The sequence below is a fragment of the Manis javanica genome, chromosome 9 (genome assembly GCF_040802235.1).
Source record: "Manis javanica isolate MJ-LG chromosome 9, MJ_LKY, whole genome shotgun sequence".
NCBI classification, from domain to species: domain Eukaryota; kingdom Metazoa; phylum Chordata; class Mammalia; order Pholidota; family Manidae; genus Manis; species Manis javanica.
Genome location: NC_133164.1, coordinates 2,485,561 through 2,505,695, shown reverse-complemented (window position 1 = coordinate 2,505,695; position 20,135 = coordinate 2,485,561). Strand labels below are relative to the sequence as shown.

Below are 20,135 nucleotides of genomic sequence, written 5' to 3'. Positions count from 1 at the left end.
AGCTGCCTGCAAAGCTGCTCAAGGCCTGCCGGTGGGACCCCTTGGTTCAGCCCTGTGTCTCAGTCATTGGGGGACACTGGCGCTCCTGACTCTCAGGAAACAGGCCAGCCTCCCCCGATGCCAGACAGTGGCCTCTTGGCCCACGCCGGCATTGCTATCTACCCCCCCAATGAGGCCGCCGAGACCACTGCTGCAGCTGCAGCCAGCCTCCCGCACGGAAACCCCTCGGGGCCACCACTTCTCCCGACAGCATCTGGAAAAGTCCTCTGATCAACATCTGTCTCTCTGCTCAGGAAAAGTAGTGCCAGCCCTTCACTCCTCTAGAGGGTCCCATTTCTTCTAAGAAACAGACTACTTGCAAGTCTTGCAAGTTAACACTTTTAACTTCCTTTGCAGGTTTCCCTGTGCCTGGGCCACCACATCTACCCCAGAGACGCATGGAGGGCGCGAGGCTGCAAACGACAGCAAGCCTACCGGGAGGTCCGAAAGGTCCCGTCTCTCCTTTCTGGCCAGGGGCACCGTCAAACCCGGGAATACCTGGCGGTCCAGGTAAGCCCACCGATCCTGTCACACCTGAAAGAAAAGAACAAGAACTCGTGACCCAGTCCTGACAGCAGTAGGTTGTTATCTTTTGATTTCAAGCTTGCCAGGAGGCCAGCATAAGGCCTTAGACTGTGGACAGGCACGTCTGCCCAGAGAGCTGGGAGTCACGTCCTGCGAGGCCTCTTCTACGTGTTGGCATTCACAGGGGGCATGCCAGACCACCTTATTTGGGGGTCTCCTAACTTACTGTTACTGTTTGGTGGAAAATTTTGGAAGAGGCAGGTATGTGGGGGGGGGGGCAGACATTTGACACGTTTTTGCTCAAATGTTTCCGCCTTGGCCATATTCCAGTGTATTCACTGATTTTTAGGCAACAGATACCTTGATGTGGGTAGGTTTTTTTTTCATGTGTACAGTTTACCTGCAGGTAATTCAAACTTAAATTTTCATGGATGTTTTCATCGGCCCTTATTTTCCACCCCTCTCTCTCACCCACAGCTCTTGCAATACAAAGTGTTGAGCCAAACAAGCAGAAGGCCCTGGCTTTGGTGTCTGGGAGCTGTGGGGGTCGGCAGAGGCCCCCGCCAGCTGGGCTCCTGGGCCCCTGTCGGGAGCACCAGTTCCTTCAGCTCTAGGTCGCTGCTTCCTGCCATGGTCCGGTTCCTTTCGCCCAGGTGTTTCCCATTGACACAGACACATCGAGCTGTATGTCCCTCTAGCTTTCCTTTATTTTGTTCTGGTTTCTTCAGGTCCCTTCAAAACTTTATTTGGTTTTGATGCACATTGAAGGAAGGTAAGAAATTCATGTCAGTATGTGCTTATATGGTCATTACCCAGAGACTCTGGGACGCTGCTGTGAAGAGCAAAGCCAGCCCACGCCCCTCCTGACCCCACGCACCCCCTTTGCAGCCCCGTTACTCACCTTGCTGTCCTTTGGGGCCTGGAGGGCCCTGAAGCCCCTTCAGCCCTGCGGGGCCCTCAGGACCGGGGAGCCCTGGCTCCCCTTTGATGATATCGTAAGGACCCGGGGGGCCTGGGGGTCCGGGAAGACCTGGGGAACCAGGAAGGCCGCTGGTCAGTCTCACTGCCAACACTCAGGGGCAGAAACAGCTCCAGGAAGACAGTCCAGCATGGAGCCCACTTCAGAAGGCACGTTCTCAGAAGCAGACTCATTACCCAGAACATACGTGACCATGACCGCATCCTCACACAACATGCACGTATCGCACGTATCTATTATTTCCCCTAAAGTCCTGAATCCCGGGGCTGGAACAGACACTGGGGTCTGCAATGTAAACTGCCCATCGGTTCTAGAACTCCCAACAGCCCCACTCCAGGGGGCTTTGAGGGGGAACTTGACCACCACCAGTGGGGCTGATTCCCATCCAGGCGCCCACTCCTGACTTGGACGGCTCCAACAGGCACAGTTAGAAAGTTTTTTCTTATACTCATCTGAAGCCTATCTTACGTATACATGATCACAGGGCTTTGTTTTTGAATGGTGAGTGAATTTGTCCTTCTCCACAACAGCTGGTGAAATTTGTGCTGTAGCAACAGAGAGGCTGCAGAGGCTCCGGGCACGGCCATGGCCTCCCCTGTTCTGCCAGATGCCAATCCTCAATCTCCCTATAGGCAAGTCCCCACTCCCTGTCTTTCCTAATGGTCCACTTCTCGTGCACTCGGTTGCTCAGTCTCTCTCTTGAAACTTGCTTTAAAAATTAAACACAGCCCTAGAAATACCAGCAGAGAATGGGATGCAGGCTGTGCTCAACTACTTCCCAGATTATGCCGTGGCTGCTGGAGCCACTTCACACTCTTGGCTTCTGGTGGTGGCGAGGTCAGCAGAGCGCATTTCCATGACACACACCCAGCCGCCCAGCCTGACTTCACTCTGCCCGCACCTGCGAGATGGATTTTACCCCACGATGCCTTAAGCGGTTGGTTTCAATCTGCCCCTGGAGCCTGTGAGATTCTGTGAGTCTTGAGTCTGCCATACCCTCTCCACTGGTTTTACCCCAGTCACAGATTTAGTGAACTTGACCTTCAAGACAAGTCACTGGTAAAAATGGCAACTCGATGCAAATCACAGCAGTCCTGACAAGCTGCCGAAGAATGTTTAATCAGCTAATGTCCCTTCACACGTGTAAAACCAGACTCCCTGATTCTGCAAGTTCAGGGGCTTTCATGCATCCTCGATTCATCAGCAAGGCACCTGCCAATATCACAGATTCTCCTACCTTTAGTTCCAGGGAAGCCTTGGTCTCCTTGATCTCCTTTAACTCCCTGGAGGCCGGGGAGACCTTTCTGACCTGGAGGAAAGAAGGACATAGTCTTTGCACAGAATTCCAAATGATACACAAGTACATGTGTGTATATACAGATGTAAACACATGTATGTACATATGTGCAATTAGAAAGCTTTTTCTTATACTCATATGAAGCCTATCTTATGTACACATAACCATGGGGCTTGTTCTTGAATGGTGAATGAATTTGTCCTGTGTGTGCATATATACATGCATGTCCATATACACCTATACCTACGTACACATGTGTGTACATATATGCGTATATGTATATACATGCATACATACACACACAGTAAACATATTTTCAGTTTATCCTCATAGAAGAAAAGAATATTACTTCTGGTCAACTATATAAAACCTTTAATGAAACTCTTCTTTATAGAACCCAGAAGTCACATTTTTTCCCAAATATACAATAAACCATAAAATGATCACAACCAGTGAAATAGCATTTGATACTGTTTTTGGTCACAGTCTGGTTCACATGTATCCCCAGATAGGTCCCAAGACACCTGCAGGCTGAGAACGTATTTTATTCACCTTTCATTCATAGGTATGTGATTCAGCAGTAAAAACCTCAGTGCCTAGACACTGGCAGTTATCCAGTGGACATTTGCTTAATATGATAATAAATTAACGAATGCCTTAATCCATGACTTCTTATTGATATGCAAATGATTGAGGTGCAAATGACCCATTGATTCTTAATGAGAAAATCAGAATGTCTTTATACAGCCACTCATAGGATTATACGAATGGGGCTGCTCCACAGAAATGGCACTTTTAGTTTGCAGAGAAGAGCTCTGAGCACCGTGATTATGCCAGTCACAGGCAGCAGAAAGGCAGCTGTGGTCAAGCGGCTCTGGCAACAGGTAAATGTGTCCAAGCAGCGTCCGCTTTACTTCCTTACCTTGGAATCCTGGAACTCCTGGAAGTCCCGTGTCACCCTTAGCACCTGTGATTCCTGGAGAACCACCGATCCCCTGGACACACAAAGAGAATGTTAGCCAGGAACTGCTCAGGACACAGTAAGTCTCTTAAGTCACCTGCTGGTCAGGAAGCTGGGACAGCCCCGTGATGTTCTGAAAGTAGTTTTATGAACAATCAGTGCCTTGTGCTTCCTTGGGTGATGTAAAGAGAATGACAAAACTTCTGTGTGTCTAAATTAAGAAGATGGAAGTTGGAACAACTTGCTTTGTTCACTGTGTCCTGTCTGCCTGTCCATCCAGGTGGTAAGTTCCTGGAGAAGGTGCAAGTCCTACATCCCACTGTCCCCAGCCCACAGCACAATGCCATGAACAGATGCAGGACTCTCTAAACGTGTGTCATGACGACATATCAGCCTGTCAACACCAAACCACCTTTCTCTAAATCTTCCCTCCAAACACTCAGACATAATGATTTTCCCTTAGCATTCACCTCAGATCTTATCTGAAGAGTGATTTCAAATATGGAAAGAAAATAAAAATTAAAGGAGGATCACTTTTCTTTATACTTTAGCAATATTGACATATTTTTAAAACATCTCATTTTCTAGTTATTTCATATAGTTGTTCCTTTCTCAATATATAAAAAGTTGTGTTGTTTCTTACATGTATTTGTTTCTTTGCTTCACTTTAAAAGGTGCCATAGCCGAAACAACATGCATAAATATGTATGTGTGAATTCACACACACACACACACACACACACACACACACATATATATATATAGTACACTTACTTATACATGGAGAGACAGCCAGCCACCAACTGGCACCAGGAATGGGGAGTATAGCTCTCTGTCACTGAGGCTTGCTTTTTACCTCAAATTTGCAAATAGATTTTTAAACCCAGGCACTGAACTGTAATCCAGTAGTGTCACATTTTCCTTAACGGCTTTGGTAAGACTAGACTGTGAACAATGCAAGAGGTGCCGACCGCGGTGCCACCAGAGATGGCTGCTCACTGCCTGAAGAGAGGGACTGACTCACGGGGCTGGGGTGTGACAGGCACGTATACAGACAACATACTCGTTCGTGATCTTTTTCAAAAGCGAGCCCTACAGATGGTAACTCACGGGCATGCCCTGGAACCCAATGTCTCCTTTGGGCCCTGGAGCACCGGGGGCCCCTGGCCAGCCTGCGTTTCCCTTGTCGCCTTTCAGCCCATCGAGCCCGGGGAGCCCCGGAGGCCCCATGGGTCCCGGAAGTCCTAATGGGAAACACAAAAGTCATGTATTTGAGGTTAGAGGGTGATTCTGTTTATGTGCAAGCGCCACTGGACTGTGGGTGTTGTCACCGCCACCCACCCAACCCTGACGTGACATAAACAATGCCTGAGAATCAAGGCAGGTGCTAGAAGAATCTGCCCCACGGGTAGAAAATACTGATATAAGCCCCACACACTCAGTGTCCAATGCCCTGGGCACTGTACCCAGGGTGGCTGTGTGCAGCCATCAGTGTGGTCCCAGTGGAGAGGCACTTCAGGATGTCATCCGGGTTAAAACGACAACCACAGGTGCCACTTACGCACCAGCCTTTTTCAGTAATGTTCTGTCTCTAATCACTTATCATATTTACTAAATTCCTTGGCAGGAAGGACACAAGAAAAGCACTGTCCCAATGGAGGCCAAAACACAAGGGACGCTGACTGTCTTAACCAGTTTCAAGCTATAATAAATACTGTGAAATTCTAGACGGAAGAGTCAGTTGAGAGTTTAAATATTTCTATTCTTCTACACGTGTGTATATCTGCCTTCTGTTTTGGTCCCAGCTCTGAGCAGGTCAGACCCCTTACCTGGCAGGCCGGGTTGTCCCTGCGGGCCTCGGTCTCCCTTGGGTCCCTCTATGGGGTGGCCTGGTGCTCCGGGCAACCCCGGCTGTCCCTGTGGCCCTGGGGGACCCGTGTATCCTTGCTCGCCTTTGGATCCAGGAATTCCTGGACTCCCAGCTAGTCCTGGGAAACCCACATCGCCCTTTGAACCTAAACAATAAAAACAATATGAGACCACGGAGGAGTGCAGGGGCGAATGGGAGCCCCAGGGAGCAGGGCAGGAGGGAAGGCCTCACAGAGACACCAGGAGGACAACTGGAGCAGGCGCCCCTTCCCTCCTGTTCAGCACGCTGGGCCCCCTCCATGCTGGCCCGAAGGAGGGTGACCTCAGGATCCAGGAGCCTGGCTGTCATTTTTATGCTTTTTAAAGGGACATGCTCTACAGCAAAGGCATTTGAATAAATGCCTACTAAGTCTGCAAGCAATCTCACTGCAGAAATTAAGGGTGTGTTCCATCCACAGTGAATGAATAAACAAACTATGTTATAGCAACACAATGGATACAACTCAGCGAGAAAAAGGGATGGACTCTGCTACCAGCAAGAACACAGATGAATCACAAACTAACTGTGCTGTGCAAAAAGTCAGACTAAAAAGAGTAAAATACCATAGGATTGCACTTACACAAAGCTATAGAAAATGTAAGCTAATCTATAGAGCCCAAGAGCAGGTCGGTGGGTGGTCTGCCATGGTGGTGGGGACAGAGGGCAGATGGGGGGCTGAGAGCAGCCCAGCAAACTTCCAGGGTGATGGATGTGTTCACTGTCTTGAATGTTGTTGTATTTTCACGTGTGTGTGTGTGTGTGTGTGTGTGTATATATATATAAAGACTTACCTAATTATATACTTTAAATACGTGGAGTTTATTATATGTCGATGATAGAAAAACAATAAAATTGTTTTTAAAACTTTTTTTTAAATAAGAGCTTGTAGGAGAAAAACCCCTGCATGTTCAGTTTTCAAAGTATTACCCAAAACTTGCCAGTAAAATAACAAAATTCTACGATTATTTGAAGGTTCTGAAGAAAAAGTACAAAGTGAATGGAATAGAGTCATTGCCTAAAATGATCTTAGGGCCCCTCCTTGTGATGAACTGACAACACAACACACCATCCGGTGCTTTGTCATGGGCGGTAGCATGCGCCAAGTGGATCGTCCCAGACCTAGTATCTATCATCCAAGTCCAGTTGGTTTCTTGCAACTGCTCACCCTCTTCTGCTGGCACTGTGTGCATCAGTGGTTAGTCGAAAAGGAAAACATGTTTAGCAAATGTTACCTTTCTCGCCCTTGGTCCCTGGGAACCCTGGGAATCCTCTTCCTGGTAGACCTGTAAGATAAGGGTGAGAAGCCATGTTTATCTTTCCTAAAACAGCTGACCTGCAGGTACCCCACAAAGCAATAGCAACTCTCTGTCCTACTTCCATACACTTTAAGTTCTCTTCCATAAGTACCTCTCAGCTCAGAACCATTGTGGCGTTTAGCAGAAATGATCCGTACAGATGAGTATTTATTTCCAACTACCAGCTGGAGACTAACGGTGCCTTTCTCAAACCACCACCCATTCTAACGGCCTATTTTCACTGGAGGTGAGGAAAGCCAGAGACATCGGGACAGCAGACACCACGGAGCCCACAAATGTGAGTGAAATGGGGGGAGGAGGTGTGGAACATTTTTTATGAACTATTTGTATAGGAAAATGAATGTATATAACATAAACATAAAGTACATAGAATGAAAAATAAAGTTTTTAGACTTTACAGAGAGGCCAACCCTAACAGCAATAAATCCCCTGGGATGCCCCTCCCCAGGGACATTTTCCCCGTTCTGCACCCTGACCTGAGATAACCTGCTTCCAGTTGTGGTGTGTCGCCCTCGCACTGGGTATGAGTATCACTACGCATGCGATTGTCATCATCAAAGTCTACACCTGGCACTTTTGCCCAAGTAGCAGCCCCCCATCAGAGACAGGAGCCAATTCAGAGGACAGCAAATATTCCTCTGAAACGTCTGTAAAGAGGGCAATGCCAGGCAGAGAAGGCAGTGGTCTGGGCTCCTATGTGTGTCTCTTCCACTCACCACCAAGAGCAAAGACCATTTCAGGTTGGTGCCCATCAGTACTTGTGGAATAAATGGACACCCTCTTTTCCATCCAAGCCAGCCCCCCTTTGTCCACATTTGTGCTTAAGCAGCTGTGAGGATGGTAACTCAGCATGGAATGGAAGTCTCTGGAAGATGCTCCCTCCAGAGGGGAGCTGCATTCTGAGAGGGAACAGGCGCCGGCCATACCTGGTTCGCCCTTCTCTCCCGCCGAGCCTGGGATTCCGTCGCTGCCGGGCTCCCCTTTCTGGCCAGCTGGGCCGGTGGGACCGGCCTGCCCCGGAAGGCCTCAAAGAGGAAGGTGATTTCAGTCAGGCATGGACACTCTCACAGACCCTGGTCTGCATGTAAAATGCTCTGCTCCTGACATTTTTCCAGGTGGCCCTTCCCCCAAGGTTACCCCAGACATCCCTTCAGTAGGGACCCTCCCCACTGCTGACCACACCGTTGCGCCTGACCCCCAGTGCTGAAGGGGGAGAGAAAGTACATCAGACTCCCACCCCAAACACAAACCTGTTCCAAGGACCAGCTGGAACTAGCTATCAAACCAGTGGGGGGGATTTGGCTCTGCTCCCTAACTGTTGACAAGACCTGGGGAAGATGCCAGGATCCCCCCTAGACTCAGTTTGTTCATCTGAAGCAGGGGCCCGGCTGGCCACTGGTCATCCAGAGGTCACCGAGCGACATCCCAGCGCCCACAGCTCTCCATCCACAAGGGAAACTCCTTGGAAGCTTTGATGTCCCCTTGGACTCTCCCCCACCAAGCCCATCTGTGCTCCAGAAAGTGATCTCTACCTGCTTGTCCTTTGATGCCAGGGACGCCATCCAATCCAGGGAGACCTTTGTCACCTTTTTCTCCAGGCGACCCAGGGCTTCCTAAAGAAAATGACAAAACGCCAGAATGCCTTAAGTCTGAGTTTTTCCTTGTCACCTTTGAGCCCCAAGCTCAGGAGGAGGCCAAGCCACCTACCTGGGTAGCCAACACTCCCCGGTGAGCCTTTGGGGCCGGGAGCCCCGGGCATGCCCGGAATGCCAGTGCTTCCTTTTTCTCCCTTCTCTCCAGGACTTCCTGGGAAACCTGCAATCCCTTGATCGCCCTGTGAATAAAAATTGAGCCCATTAATTTTATATATGCCCCTGGTTGTTTGTCTGTGGCACTTCCTCGGTAACGGTATATAGTTTGGTGCAGGTAATACTGCATTGCAGAATCCCTCTCCAGCTTCCAATCTGAAAAAATCAAAGTCCACTTCTGAGAACAGGAAAAACTAGAAACCCACAGCAAAAGAGCCAGTGGTCAGTCTCCCCTTCCCACACTTCTCTCTGCCCTTTCCTCTCAGTGAGTCGCCACCCTAACCTCTCAGCCATCTCTGGGTCCTTCCCGGGGTGGAGAACAGAGAGGGAGCAACGACAACCTGCAATGAGTTGGGGGCAGTGCTCTGTGTTATGGTTCGTTAACGTGCCGGAGGACTAATGATGTCCCGCGAAGCATCTCTGCTGGGAGGGAAGGGAGGGGACGCGTCCATGCACAACGCCCTTACCTTGTCCCCGGGCCGTCCCGGAATTCCGATGCCAGGGAGACCTGACTGCCCCTTCTCTCCCTTCAATCCCTTCTCCCCAGGTAAGCCCGGGACCCCCTGGGGGCCGGGGATTCCAGGCACACCTTTTTCTCCAGGTGTTCCTATGAACAGAAACAAATGGAACTTGAATACGTGATTAGCAAGTACTACTATTAAAAGTAAAAAAACACCTAGACAGCCAGCCAAGAACAAGCTAAAAAGAACATGCATCCCTTCACTGGTCAATTTGTAAGTCACGCAGGCAGACACCATTCGCCCAAATCACACTAGAGCCACACACAGAAACGTTTCTCCTGTCTTTTAAAGATAATCATTTCATAAAGAGAGAGAGAAAATACATTAAGCACTCAGAATATTTACTTACCACAGTATAAAAAAAGGCTTTTGTGCTCTTTATTCTATAATCAACTCTCCTTATCCAAACAAACCAGAGGTGTCTGGAGGCAGGCCACGCAGAGAGAAGGTATAGCTGGGTTTGTAAGTTAAGTAGGAGCCAAACATACTCCTCAATAAGTCTGAACAGCAACCCAGAAGTCTATTTGCCAAATAAAGTTAAAATGCGCCTCACAAAGACTCAAGGAGGAGTCAGAGAGGCAGGCTTCCTGTCTTGACTTTCTCTTCCCGAGGAGAGTTCTGAGAGGCATTAGCACCCAGACCCACCCAGAGGCCTGGGTCCCCTTCCCCCTCACACCTCCCCTCCGGTCCCATCACCAGAGCAAACGCTGCTGGCAAGGGGCGGGGGGCCTGGAGGATTCCTCTGAACCCATGTCGGAGGGCATCAGAGGTATGAGCTTCATGCACTGCCAAACTGAATGCAGGAGGAGGCATCTCCTGGGGAGATGACAGCCAAGTGGATGGTCACTGGGAGGTAATCAAAAGTTGATGGTGTACAGCCCGTGTTTTTAATAAACTGTGATTTTTTTTTTTGGAATGGTCATATTGTCAGCCAAATTCTGTCTATCCCTAAGCAAGGGACGATTCAAAATTGAACACGTCGATTCATATAAATGACACATGGGCCTGGGAAATGGCCTCAGTGCAGTGGGTCCCATTCTGCAAGACCCACCAGCACCACACATGGGCGTGCTACCAGGAAGACGCCTTTGCTGAGTGCAACCTACCTGGCAGGCCCATTCCACCCACTGATCCTTTCGGTCCAGGAAGTCCCGGGGCACCTGGGGTTCCACCTATGCCAGGATCACCTTTAGGTCCTAAAACAGAAAAGAGGAAAACCCAACAGGTTGGCACCTATGCAAAGCTCAGGTAACATTCCCTCCCTGCCACCGTGTGGTGAACTTCAACTCCCTTCCATACCTGGCTGCCCAGGAAACCCTGCTTGGCCGTCTTTCCCAGGTACTCCTGGGGTTCCAGGATCTCCCCGGGATCCTTTATCACCAATTGGTCCAATCTGTCCTGCATATCACAGGGGAAAAGATAGGGACCCATGTCTGCTTCGGGCAAGTTGTTGGAGAAACGCTGACTGGGTCGGCATTGTTCATGGAGAACTAAGTACCCCCGGTCAGGCATACCCTTCTGCTCCCGGTGTTCGAACCCTCCCCTAGGTTACCTTTCTCTCCTTGGTCTCCCTTCTGACCCTTCATGCTGCCCATGTCCACTTTATCCATGGACCCAGGCTTGCCAGGGAGACCGACATCTCCTTTATCGCCCTTGAAGCCAGGGTCTCCCCTGGGGCCTGAGGAGCCCGGGAAGCCGAGGTCCCCTGCACAGGGAAGAGACGACCCCCAGTGAGACGGGGCCGAGGGTGTGGCACTCTTCCTGGCCAGCAGGAGCGACCGCTGAGGAAGGCATGGGGAACTAACAGCCTGTCCCGGACTGCACTGAATGGCGAGGGGCTGAGTTACGTCAACCCATTTTCTAGAATTCATTGCTGCTAAAAATTCTAATACATGTGACTTTTCTTATTAACTTAAATGACTTACATTTTCTCTCCTTCCTAAATACCTCCTGGTCATAATGCCCCTCAATTCCACACAAAATAACAGAATGAGAATTTTCCTACTCTACAAGCAAAGGAACATTTTTATGTCAAACATTCAAAGTCTATTTCTTTTTAAAAAATTATTTTGGACCAGTTTCAAACAGCAAGCTAAGAAGCAAAAAGCAAGATTTATAAATGTGCCCAATATGCTAATGTCATTCTAAGGACTCAATGTTATGACCTTGAAATCCTGAAGATTCCACCATTTCTCCAAAAAAAAAAAAAATCAGCTGCAAACAAGGAAGACCTGAAACCCTCTCTGACTTGAGGCAGAGCGCAGCCTCTGATCCCGCTGCACCCCGAGTCCCCCCAGGAAGAGGCATCTTCCAGCCCATCCCCCATCTGCCTTTTGAAATGAAATCCAATCTACAAACATTCAACCATTTCCCCAAAAGCACCGAGAGAGCCAGGAGCCGGGCTTTCTGGAGTCACTGCTCCCTACCTTTCTCGCCTGGCGATCCTGGCACACCAGCTGGTCCTGGCGAGCCGGGCTGTCCCGGGGTCCCCATGACACCCATCTCTCCTTTGGAGCCTGTGGCCAGAGGGAAGGACCATGAACGCCAATGGCAAGACAGGGAGGGGTCTCCTCAGCACGGATTTGGGGAGGCGGGTATCCACACATCAGTTACCTGGGAACCCGGGAAGGCCGGGGGTGCCCTGCTGCCCAGGAAGGCCAGGGAGCCCCGACTGCCCCGTCAGGCCGGGGAGACCTTGGGTGCCTTTATCGCCTTTGGGACCCGGCATGTCCAGACCTGGGAATCCGGGGAAGCCCTTCTCTCCTTTTACTCCAGGGGGGCCTGAAGGCGGGCGAGACAAACGACCGTGAGCAGGGCTGACAGCGCGGCCGCGCGGCACCAGCCAACACGTGCTGCAGAAAGGATGCCGCCTGCCCGGGCTGGGGCCAGAAGGGCTTCTGCTGCCTCGGACAGCGGCCCAGCCCGGGCTCCAGGGCGAGCCTAGCTGGACACGGCCCCTACATCCCGCCACGGGGGGCGGCGTGCCCTTCCAGGTGCCGCCTGGCCTCTCCTCGGAATTTAGACCTAAGAGCAGCTTCTCTTCCATTGGTCACAGACTGTCTCGCCCTCCGCCACCACCCCATCTCCGTTTTGGAATTATTGTTAAAAGCGAAGGGAGCTTCTAGACGTGCACTCAATGCACTGTTGTGTATCCAAGCTTCCTCACCCTCCTACAAAAAGATCAGAGACAGCAACCATGCCCATTAAATGAAATGTCACTGAATCACACTAAAGGGCAGCTCCCTTTGTGCGGCATGTAAACCAAGCTCAGTGGGAGGAAAACAAAGACGCCCCCGAGTCTACATTTAAGCAAACAACCTAACCTGCGTCCACAAAACATTTGAATTTGCTTTTCCCCCTTTCCTTCACAGACTGTGTTCACAGAGACTCTCAAATCAGCAACTATCCCATCATGAGTATGACAGAGGGAAGGGGTGATTCTGGAAGACAGTCAGTCACATCACCTAAGGACCCTGGTGGTCCCTGTCCTCCTGGGGGGCCCATCGCTCCAGGGGGGCCGATTCCAGGAACTCCTGGAGCTCCCTTGGGACCTTGTAATCCAGGAGGTCCCGCGTCACCTGGGTGGGGAAGGAATTGTGATTGGAACACACGGGAGGCATAGCATGTGTCATAGCACATGCCACCCGCCCACACAACAAGCCACAGCCACAGAGCACCGTAAGTTCCAGCCTCTAGGAGTCTCAACATTCATTCAACAAACATTTACTGAGACCCTAACAGGTGCTCTGGGGACACAAAATAAACAGACCCAGTCCCTGCCACGGTCTAGATTTGCCTGTAAGAAGTTACCTCTGATTCCCTGAAGGCCTGGGGGGCCAATATCTCCGTGCTCCCCGGGAATGCCTGGTCCTCCGATGTTTCCCTTCTCCCCAGGTGCACCAGGAATTCCAGGAAGACCTGGCAATCCTTTGAGTCCTGGCAGACCAACTCCCGGCTCTCCCTAGAAAGCCCCAAAACACAGACAAGCCAAGTGACTGGCAAAGCCCACGGTTTCACCAGCCAAGAGCATCAGTGCGGCTGCCGACGGACCACGGTGCCGTTCACAAGGACAAGGCTGTTCAACCAGCGTCAGCTTTCGAAGCTTCCTCACACCTAATGCTTCCTTTCAAACTCACTACAAGCTGAAAGGTAGGTAATTTTATTATTTTCATTTTATGAAAGAGGAAAACCAAGGCTGTCCATGGATGAACAATTTGCCCAAAGTCACAGAGGCGGGATTTCCAACCAGGTCCCCAAAACCCTTGGCCCGGCTGCTTTGTGCCTGTGAAGAGCTGACTCTAAACCACAGCAAAATGGCAACTGGCATTTGTGACAAGCTAATCAGTGCCTTTTTAAGAGGTGGAAAAGTTCCAGGACTGGATCAGGACACCGTTATTTAGTTTTTTGTTAAATGAAGGTTTCCACATCAAATGAAAATTTTTAAACTATGAATCAAGGGGCTCTACAAACACAGATGAATAAAAATAAAAGCAGCATTGTGAGGGCCTGAGGATGCACCCCAAAGGGCCCAGTTTAGGGCCCTGGAGCGGCAGGTGCACGTGAAGCCACAGCGTCCCTCCGGCATCCACGGCAGGCAACAGCTGCCAGGCAACAACCACCTGGGCTGGAGTGAGCTAGGGACCTCTCCACCTGTCCCAGGAGGGAATTCACAAAACTAAAGGAATTCAATTCAAGGGATTTTTTGAAAAAGCAAGAATTGTACATTTTAAACCAAATCCATAGTTCCAGTACCATTTGGCCTTTACTAACTGACAAGCCGCACATGTTTAGGGTGACCCGAACGCCATCACCACTGACTAGCCGTTCAAATCAAGTGCAGCTATAAGGGGAAGGCGGAGTGCACCACATAAAGACAGGCTTCCCCAGGCCTCTCTCCTGTCCCAGCCACAGGGAGGAGCCCACGAGGGGAGGTGTTTCTAGGAGGAAGCTTCCCTGGGGTCACTGAGGCACACCTGCCTTCCCACAGGAGAGGGGAGGGCCACCGCAGGACGAATGTTCCATCCTCTGCTCGGAGTGTCTATTGCCCTTGGCCCGTCCCCCATTTAGGACTGATGCCCCCCGGCAAGTCACTTTCCTTCTAATCAGAACAGAAAGGATCTATCCAGCGTCAGCTATACTTGCTGATCGGAATTTCAAGCACCGGCCCACAGGCAGAGGGATACTCGAGGGCAAGGAGAGTCCTGAAGTCACTCTAGCCCGGGGGTCCCCAAACAGGGCCATTTTGCCCCCAGAGGACATTTGCTAACGTCTGGAGACAGTTCTGGTTGTCACAACTGGGGGGGACGTGGGGGTCGTTCTTTGGTATCTGTGGGGAGGGACACAGAGTTGTCGATGGCCGCCCCACGGTGTTCAGGGCAGCCCCCACCGCCAAGAATTACTGGGCCAGGTCAACAATGCTGAGCTGAGAAACCAGCGCTAACCCCCCTGGGTGGCTGTCCGTCCTTCAGGGCAGCAATTTACCCAGCTCTCCCCTGTGCTCACAGTACGGCATGCACAGCATGCTGGGACCGGGTGCACACGCGCAAGGACACACTCGTAACGTGAGACAGCCGATGCTCCAGGTGCATCATGTGTGTGCTGTGCACTTTAGTATTTTCTGTTCTCTGAAAATACTATTTTCTGTTTCTGTTCTCTGTTCTGTTATTTCATAAAAAAACAAAGCACGCTGGTCCAGCGCGTCCTGTGAGACAAATAAGCACACTTTCTGTGTCCCGTCGAGAACAAGGAGCAGGGACACAGCCGTGCAGAGGACGCTCTACCCACCTTTTGACCAGGTGTTCCTGGGTTGCCAGGTAAGCCATTAAATCCTGGGCGACCAGGATTCCCAGGAGGTCCCAAGTCCCCAGGGAGGCCATCAACACCTGTTTTGAAGAGTCAAAATATCATTAATGTCATAATGCTCTTCCCCACCTGCTTCCCTTCCCTTCCTCCTGCCCAGACGTGCCAGAACTGACTCCGGTGGCCAAGAGCCAAGACGTGGTGGTGTTTCTGAGAGGCAGCTGAGGCCATCCCGGCCATGCGGGGGTCACCAGGGCCACCTGGGCCCCAGCCCCTTCTCCCTCTCCCACACCTGTGCTCTTCTGTTTCCTCTGCTCAGTTGCTTGCCCTTCCTGTTCCCCACTCCCCAAAGCAAATGAACCGACCCCGCGGCACGTGCAGATGAGGAATGGAAACGCCAGACTCTCGCCACTCAAGCGTGGGGGCTCAGGAGCACCGCTGTCGCCCAGCCCAAAACCAGCCAGGTTGGCTGACGGGGCCTGCATTTCCCTGAGACTCTCACGTGTGGGCCCACCAGTTTGAGAACCAACTACTCTAGACCACTGGTCCTCATACATCGCTCAGGGGTACACGAGGCATTCAGAGTCTGTTTGCACCCCAACCTAGAAGGTCTGATGAGTTTCTACAGCTACCTCGTGGCTCTAATGCACAGCAAAGCCTGCAAACCTCTAGTGTGACCCTTCCTCTGGAATGCAGAGGTCCAGGACCCACAGTGGGCTGTGAGTCTGCACTGGGGGCCGGCCCGAGAGTGGACCCAACTGCCCACCAGCATCCACGTCTCCAGGCAGCCTCGGGACGTGTGGACAGAGAACCCCTTGGTGCAGGACCCTTTATCAGGCAGATTCCTGGTCATGGTGCCACAGTACGGCTCTCGTGGGGAATACGGGGCTCATGACCACGCAGAAGGCCTAAGCGTTGTCCTCTGTGAACCTGGAGGGTCACCCAGCCTTCCGCCCTTGCAGCCTGATGGCGGCCGCCTGCATGGGTGGGACACCCCCCAGCTCCTAGAGAAACCAGGCCACTGCCGCCTGCCCCCAGGGTGGGACACTGTGGCCATGACGGTGGGCAAGGAGCTCTGTCTCTGCACGAGAGGCTGGGAGCCTGGAGAAGTCTTCACACTAAGTTCAGGGCCGACAGCCAGCAAAACCAGGGTCAGGATGCCAGCCCAGACGGGGAAGCCAGGCCGCGTGCTGCCCACACGCCATCCCAGTCCTGGTCGCCTCAGGGTCTGCCTGAAGGGCTGGCAGGCCCGGAGGAGCCTCCAAGTGGTGACCCTGTCCTCCTTACTTCTTACAGTTCCCAGAAAGATGTGTGGGTTCTAGAATGCCAGCGCCCCAGGGGATGGGGTGGGGGCCCTTCCCCCGAGACAGCAAGGCCCCTCATGTTCCCCGAGCCTTCCCCTCAGCCTGCCCACTGACTCCCAAAGCCAGCCTGGAGCTGGGCCCCCTACGCCCTCCACCCCTCAGGCCCAGCTCCCCCTGGGAGTAGCACCCGGCCGCCCACAGCTTGGGGCGAGCCTCCCCTGAGCTGCACACCACTAACCCACCCAAAGGGGCAGACCCCATGCCCCTCTCCCTCCCAGGATCCACGTGAGGACGGGCGGGGCGCCCTCAGCACTGACCAGTGGGGGCGAGGCCACCACTGCGGGCTGTGCCCAGAGCACGGTGTCCTCATGGTGGGCCCGGCCTGCAGGTTTACCTTTGGGCCCGGGAGGCCCTGGAAATCCAATGCCAGGCTGGCCAACGGTGCCCTTCTCTCCTGGGAGGCCCGGCCTTCCTGGGGTGCCAGGGAAGCCTCGGTCCCCTGCGGTGAGCGAGACCAAGAGTGGGGTGAGGAAACGAGAGAACGTGCCCGTCGCACCCCCAGCAGGCCGGGACTCGGAACGCACCTTGGGGGCCCTGGAAGCCGGGGGACCCCGGGAGTCCTTCTGTCCCAGGGGGGCCAGGTAGGGGCATCACTCTTCCTGCGTCACCCTTGGGACCTGGGGAAGAGGCAGGACACAGGGTGAGGGCCGCCGACCGGCCAGGTCCCCAGGCGCCGCATCTGCTGGCAACAGCCTCCATCCGCACACCGCCGTGCCCTGCACCTTTCTAGCATCTTTCCCAGAGAGCTCTTCCTCTTTTCCCCAAAATATACGTCCAGAATGACCAACATGTCTGTCTGACACAGGAAGTCTTTAAGAGCCCAAGATTAGAGTCACAAAAAGCTGAAAAATGCACTGTAACAAATGTGGAGCTGCCCTAGGTAATTTCCCAATCAGCCTGCCTCACAAGCTCAGGACACTCAAGTTCTCTCTCGATTTTTCGGACTGTGCCAATTCTAAGTGGCTTGGAGGCCGACCTAAATCATGTTGTCTGGTGGGGAAGCATCTCCCCCACGGGCTGAGTAGGTGACCCTGCCGGTCCCCACCTGTGGCCAGCTCTGTGCTCTGCAGCAGCCCTGCTCCCCAGGCCCTGGGTCCGGGGCCCAGTGGGTGTCAGGAGTGAGCTGCTGAGAAAGCATCAAGGGCTCACCCCCAAGGACACGTGCATGAACTCTTCACATACCTTCTAGGAATTCAAGAATGTGATACGGGGCCTCCCGTATCAGCCAACACATTTTTCAGTTATAGACTGTGGGAAATGCCAGTGACTGACCCAGCACATACTTGCTATCAGCTCCTCCCCTGGGAAAAGGCTTTTATGGGCCCCAGAGTCAACACAGCTCTGGCAGATCAAAGACGGCTGGGGTTTCTGCCAGAAGCTGGCTGGGCCTGGAGAGCCCAGGACCTCTACAGAACGTAGACAAGTGATCACCAGGGCGGCCAAGCCCCTTTGGAACCTTCTTCCCCACCCCGCCTGGAGGGATCGGTGACGCCCCAGCTGGTTTTCTGGTGGGAGTTTCTGGCCACAAAGAAAGTCAGACTCCCTTCCACAGCAGGGCAGTGCTCAGACCCCACAAGCACACAGAACACCTGACAAGCTGGCGTTGGGGTCAGGAGCTGTGGGGAAAGTGGGCAGGGGGTCCCTTCCCCAAGTCTCAGGGGAGGGGGCTTCCTAAGTCAAACCCAGTATTTCCCTGGCCCCCAGGAGTCACAGAAGAGACATTTCTGGGACCCCTGCTAAAAAAGGAAAACTATCAATGGAGTCATAACTGGGTGCTAAGTCATCAATCACCATACAAACAATGAGAATGACAGCGACAGCTACGTTGGGACACTGTACTTGGACCCCCATCCAAGCCAGGCCACTACTTCTAGGCTAGAGTGCTTATGAATGCTGCACTGTGTCAGAGTAAGGACATAATCACTCCCAGGGGGGACGGGACTGATAAAACTTGGGTTATAGCTACATGGCTGGCGACAGAATCAGCAAATTGGTTAGCAAGAAAGCCGCACAGTGGTCCCTCGTTATCTGCGGGTTCAGCTGCCCAAGGGCCATGGAGGTCCGGAAGCAGATGATCCTCCTGATGACGGGTGACTCGCAAAGTCACAGAGCACACATCAGCCACCTCATGTCACCTCATGTCACCTCACTCACCTCACGTCACCTCACATCATCCCGAGAAGGGTGAGATATTTTTAGAGACAGACCACATTCACATGACTCTCATTATAGTGTATTGTTATAAATTGTTCTATTTTGTTATTGTTATTCTCTCACTTTATCAATTAGACTTTTATCAGAGGCATGTATGAATAAGAAAACACAGTACATGTGGGGTTTGGCACTATCTGTGGTTTCGGGCATCCACGGGGGCCTCAGGATGGATGCCCCAAGGATGCCCTGTGGTTTCCTACTGTGACCCCTGTTGGGTGTTTTGATTATCCAGCACCTTAGCTGATATGCTTTTCAAAGTTTACAAGGCAAACAATTTTAAACACCTAGAGTTCTTTCATTCATTTCTACAACTTTTAAAACATTTCTTAGTAACACATGCACACTTCCACTCCTCATTCCAGGATTTTCTAGGGAACTATATGAGTGTTCCATTTCTACTCTGAATCACATGCAACTAATAGATTCCTGAGAGCCCACCATGTGCACAGCCTGGGGCACCCCCTTCATCACTTTTGTCCCTGAAAGTCATGAAGATGTAGCAGAGATGTCCCTGGGAAGCCCTTTCTCCACATTCTCCGCCAGGCCCTGAACAGTGAGCTCCAGGAACACAGGGCCATGGCTTCCCGACTCTGCTTACCACCCAGCACAGTGCTGGGCACACAGAACCACGTAAAGAATGGTCAGCGAATGACTGGAGCCACATGGCATTAAATGGCAGGAGCAGAGCTGAAATGGCCCTTTTGGTTAGCCGGGAGGCAGGCATGTCAACGGGGAGGGAGGGACTGGACTTCCTGGGCGGTACGGAAGCCAAATGGATTGCCCACCGGGGAAATACAGAAAATAGGAGGAACAGGGGCTCACGTCGGTGTCCCTTCCACGTAGAAGGCTGACGTTAGCTGGGATGTGCCACATGCTTAGGATAAAGAACATCATCTACAAATCCTACTTCTTTGTAGGCAGGTTCTACATTACCCGGCCTCTCTTATATATGAGTAAACGAGGTACAGAAATACTAAGGGGGGACCCGCCCAGGTCACGCCACCTCCTGGAGGAACTGAGCCTAACCCCGAATCTCTCACTGGGCCCCATGCTCGTGTCGAGCCTCACCTGGCTGGCCTGGGGATCCAGGGTTTCCAGGGAAGCCTGGCTGTCCTTTGTCACCAATGGGACCAATGGGGCCGAACCCTGGAGGCCCAGGAGGGCCGATGTCACCGCGACTGCCAGGGAATCCAGCTCCCCCGGGGGGGCCACGTTCTCCTTTCAGTCCTACTGAACCCTGAAACCAAGAGAGACAGGAGAACTATTAGCAGACATACCAATACTCCTCCGTGTCAAATATCTCCACTATTTCTAGTAAATAAGTACCAGAGTTTAACTGGCTTGTGCTATTTATTTACCTCAACCCCTCTACAAAGGTCAGCCTGTAGTTAATAAATGAAACC

The 20,135-nt window shown here is 52.1% G+C and overlaps 1 protein-coding gene across 1 annotated transcript in view; it reads right to left on the bottom strand.

The window, feature by feature from the left end:
* Positions 1-20,135, bottom strand: part of COL4A1 (collagen type IV alpha 1 chain) — a 128,847-nt gene that overhangs the window by 11,256 nt on the left and 97,456 nt on the right. Inside the window, exons 26-47 of the mRNA XM_037024848.2 lie at positions 19,801-19,969; positions 17,043-17,135; positions 16,853-16,957; positions 15,140-15,237; positions 13,166-13,316; positions 12,820-12,933; positions 11,969-12,136; positions 11,782-11,871; positions 10,908-11,060; positions 10,655-10,753; positions 10,462-10,551; positions 9,302-9,441; positions 8,734-8,860; positions 8,559-8,639; positions 7,953-8,051; positions 6,943-6,993; positions 5,631-5,816; positions 4,912-5,045; positions 3,763-3,835; positions 2,781-2,852; positions 1,466-1,594; positions 475-573 (exon numbers count right to left, since the gene is read on the bottom strand). Of these exons, the coding sequence (XP_036880743.1) occupies positions 475-573; positions 1,466-1,594; positions 2,781-2,852; positions 3,763-3,835; positions 4,912-5,045; positions 5,631-5,816; positions 6,943-6,993; positions 7,953-8,051; positions 8,559-8,639; positions 8,734-8,860; positions 9,302-9,441; positions 10,462-10,551; positions 10,655-10,753; positions 10,908-11,060; positions 11,782-11,871; positions 11,969-12,136; positions 12,820-12,933; positions 13,166-13,316; positions 15,140-15,237; positions 16,853-16,957; positions 17,043-17,135; positions 19,801-19,969 (2,521 nt within the window). The remainder of the gene's footprint in view (positions 1-474; positions 574-1,465; positions 1,595-2,780; positions 2,853-3,762; positions 3,836-4,911; positions 5,046-5,630; positions 5,817-6,942; positions 6,994-7,952; positions 8,052-8,558; positions 8,640-8,733; positions 8,861-9,301; positions 9,442-10,461; positions 10,552-10,654; positions 10,754-10,907; positions 11,061-11,781; positions 11,872-11,968; positions 12,137-12,819; positions 12,934-13,165; positions 13,317-15,139; positions 15,238-16,852; positions 16,958-17,042; positions 17,136-19,800; positions 19,970-20,135) is intronic.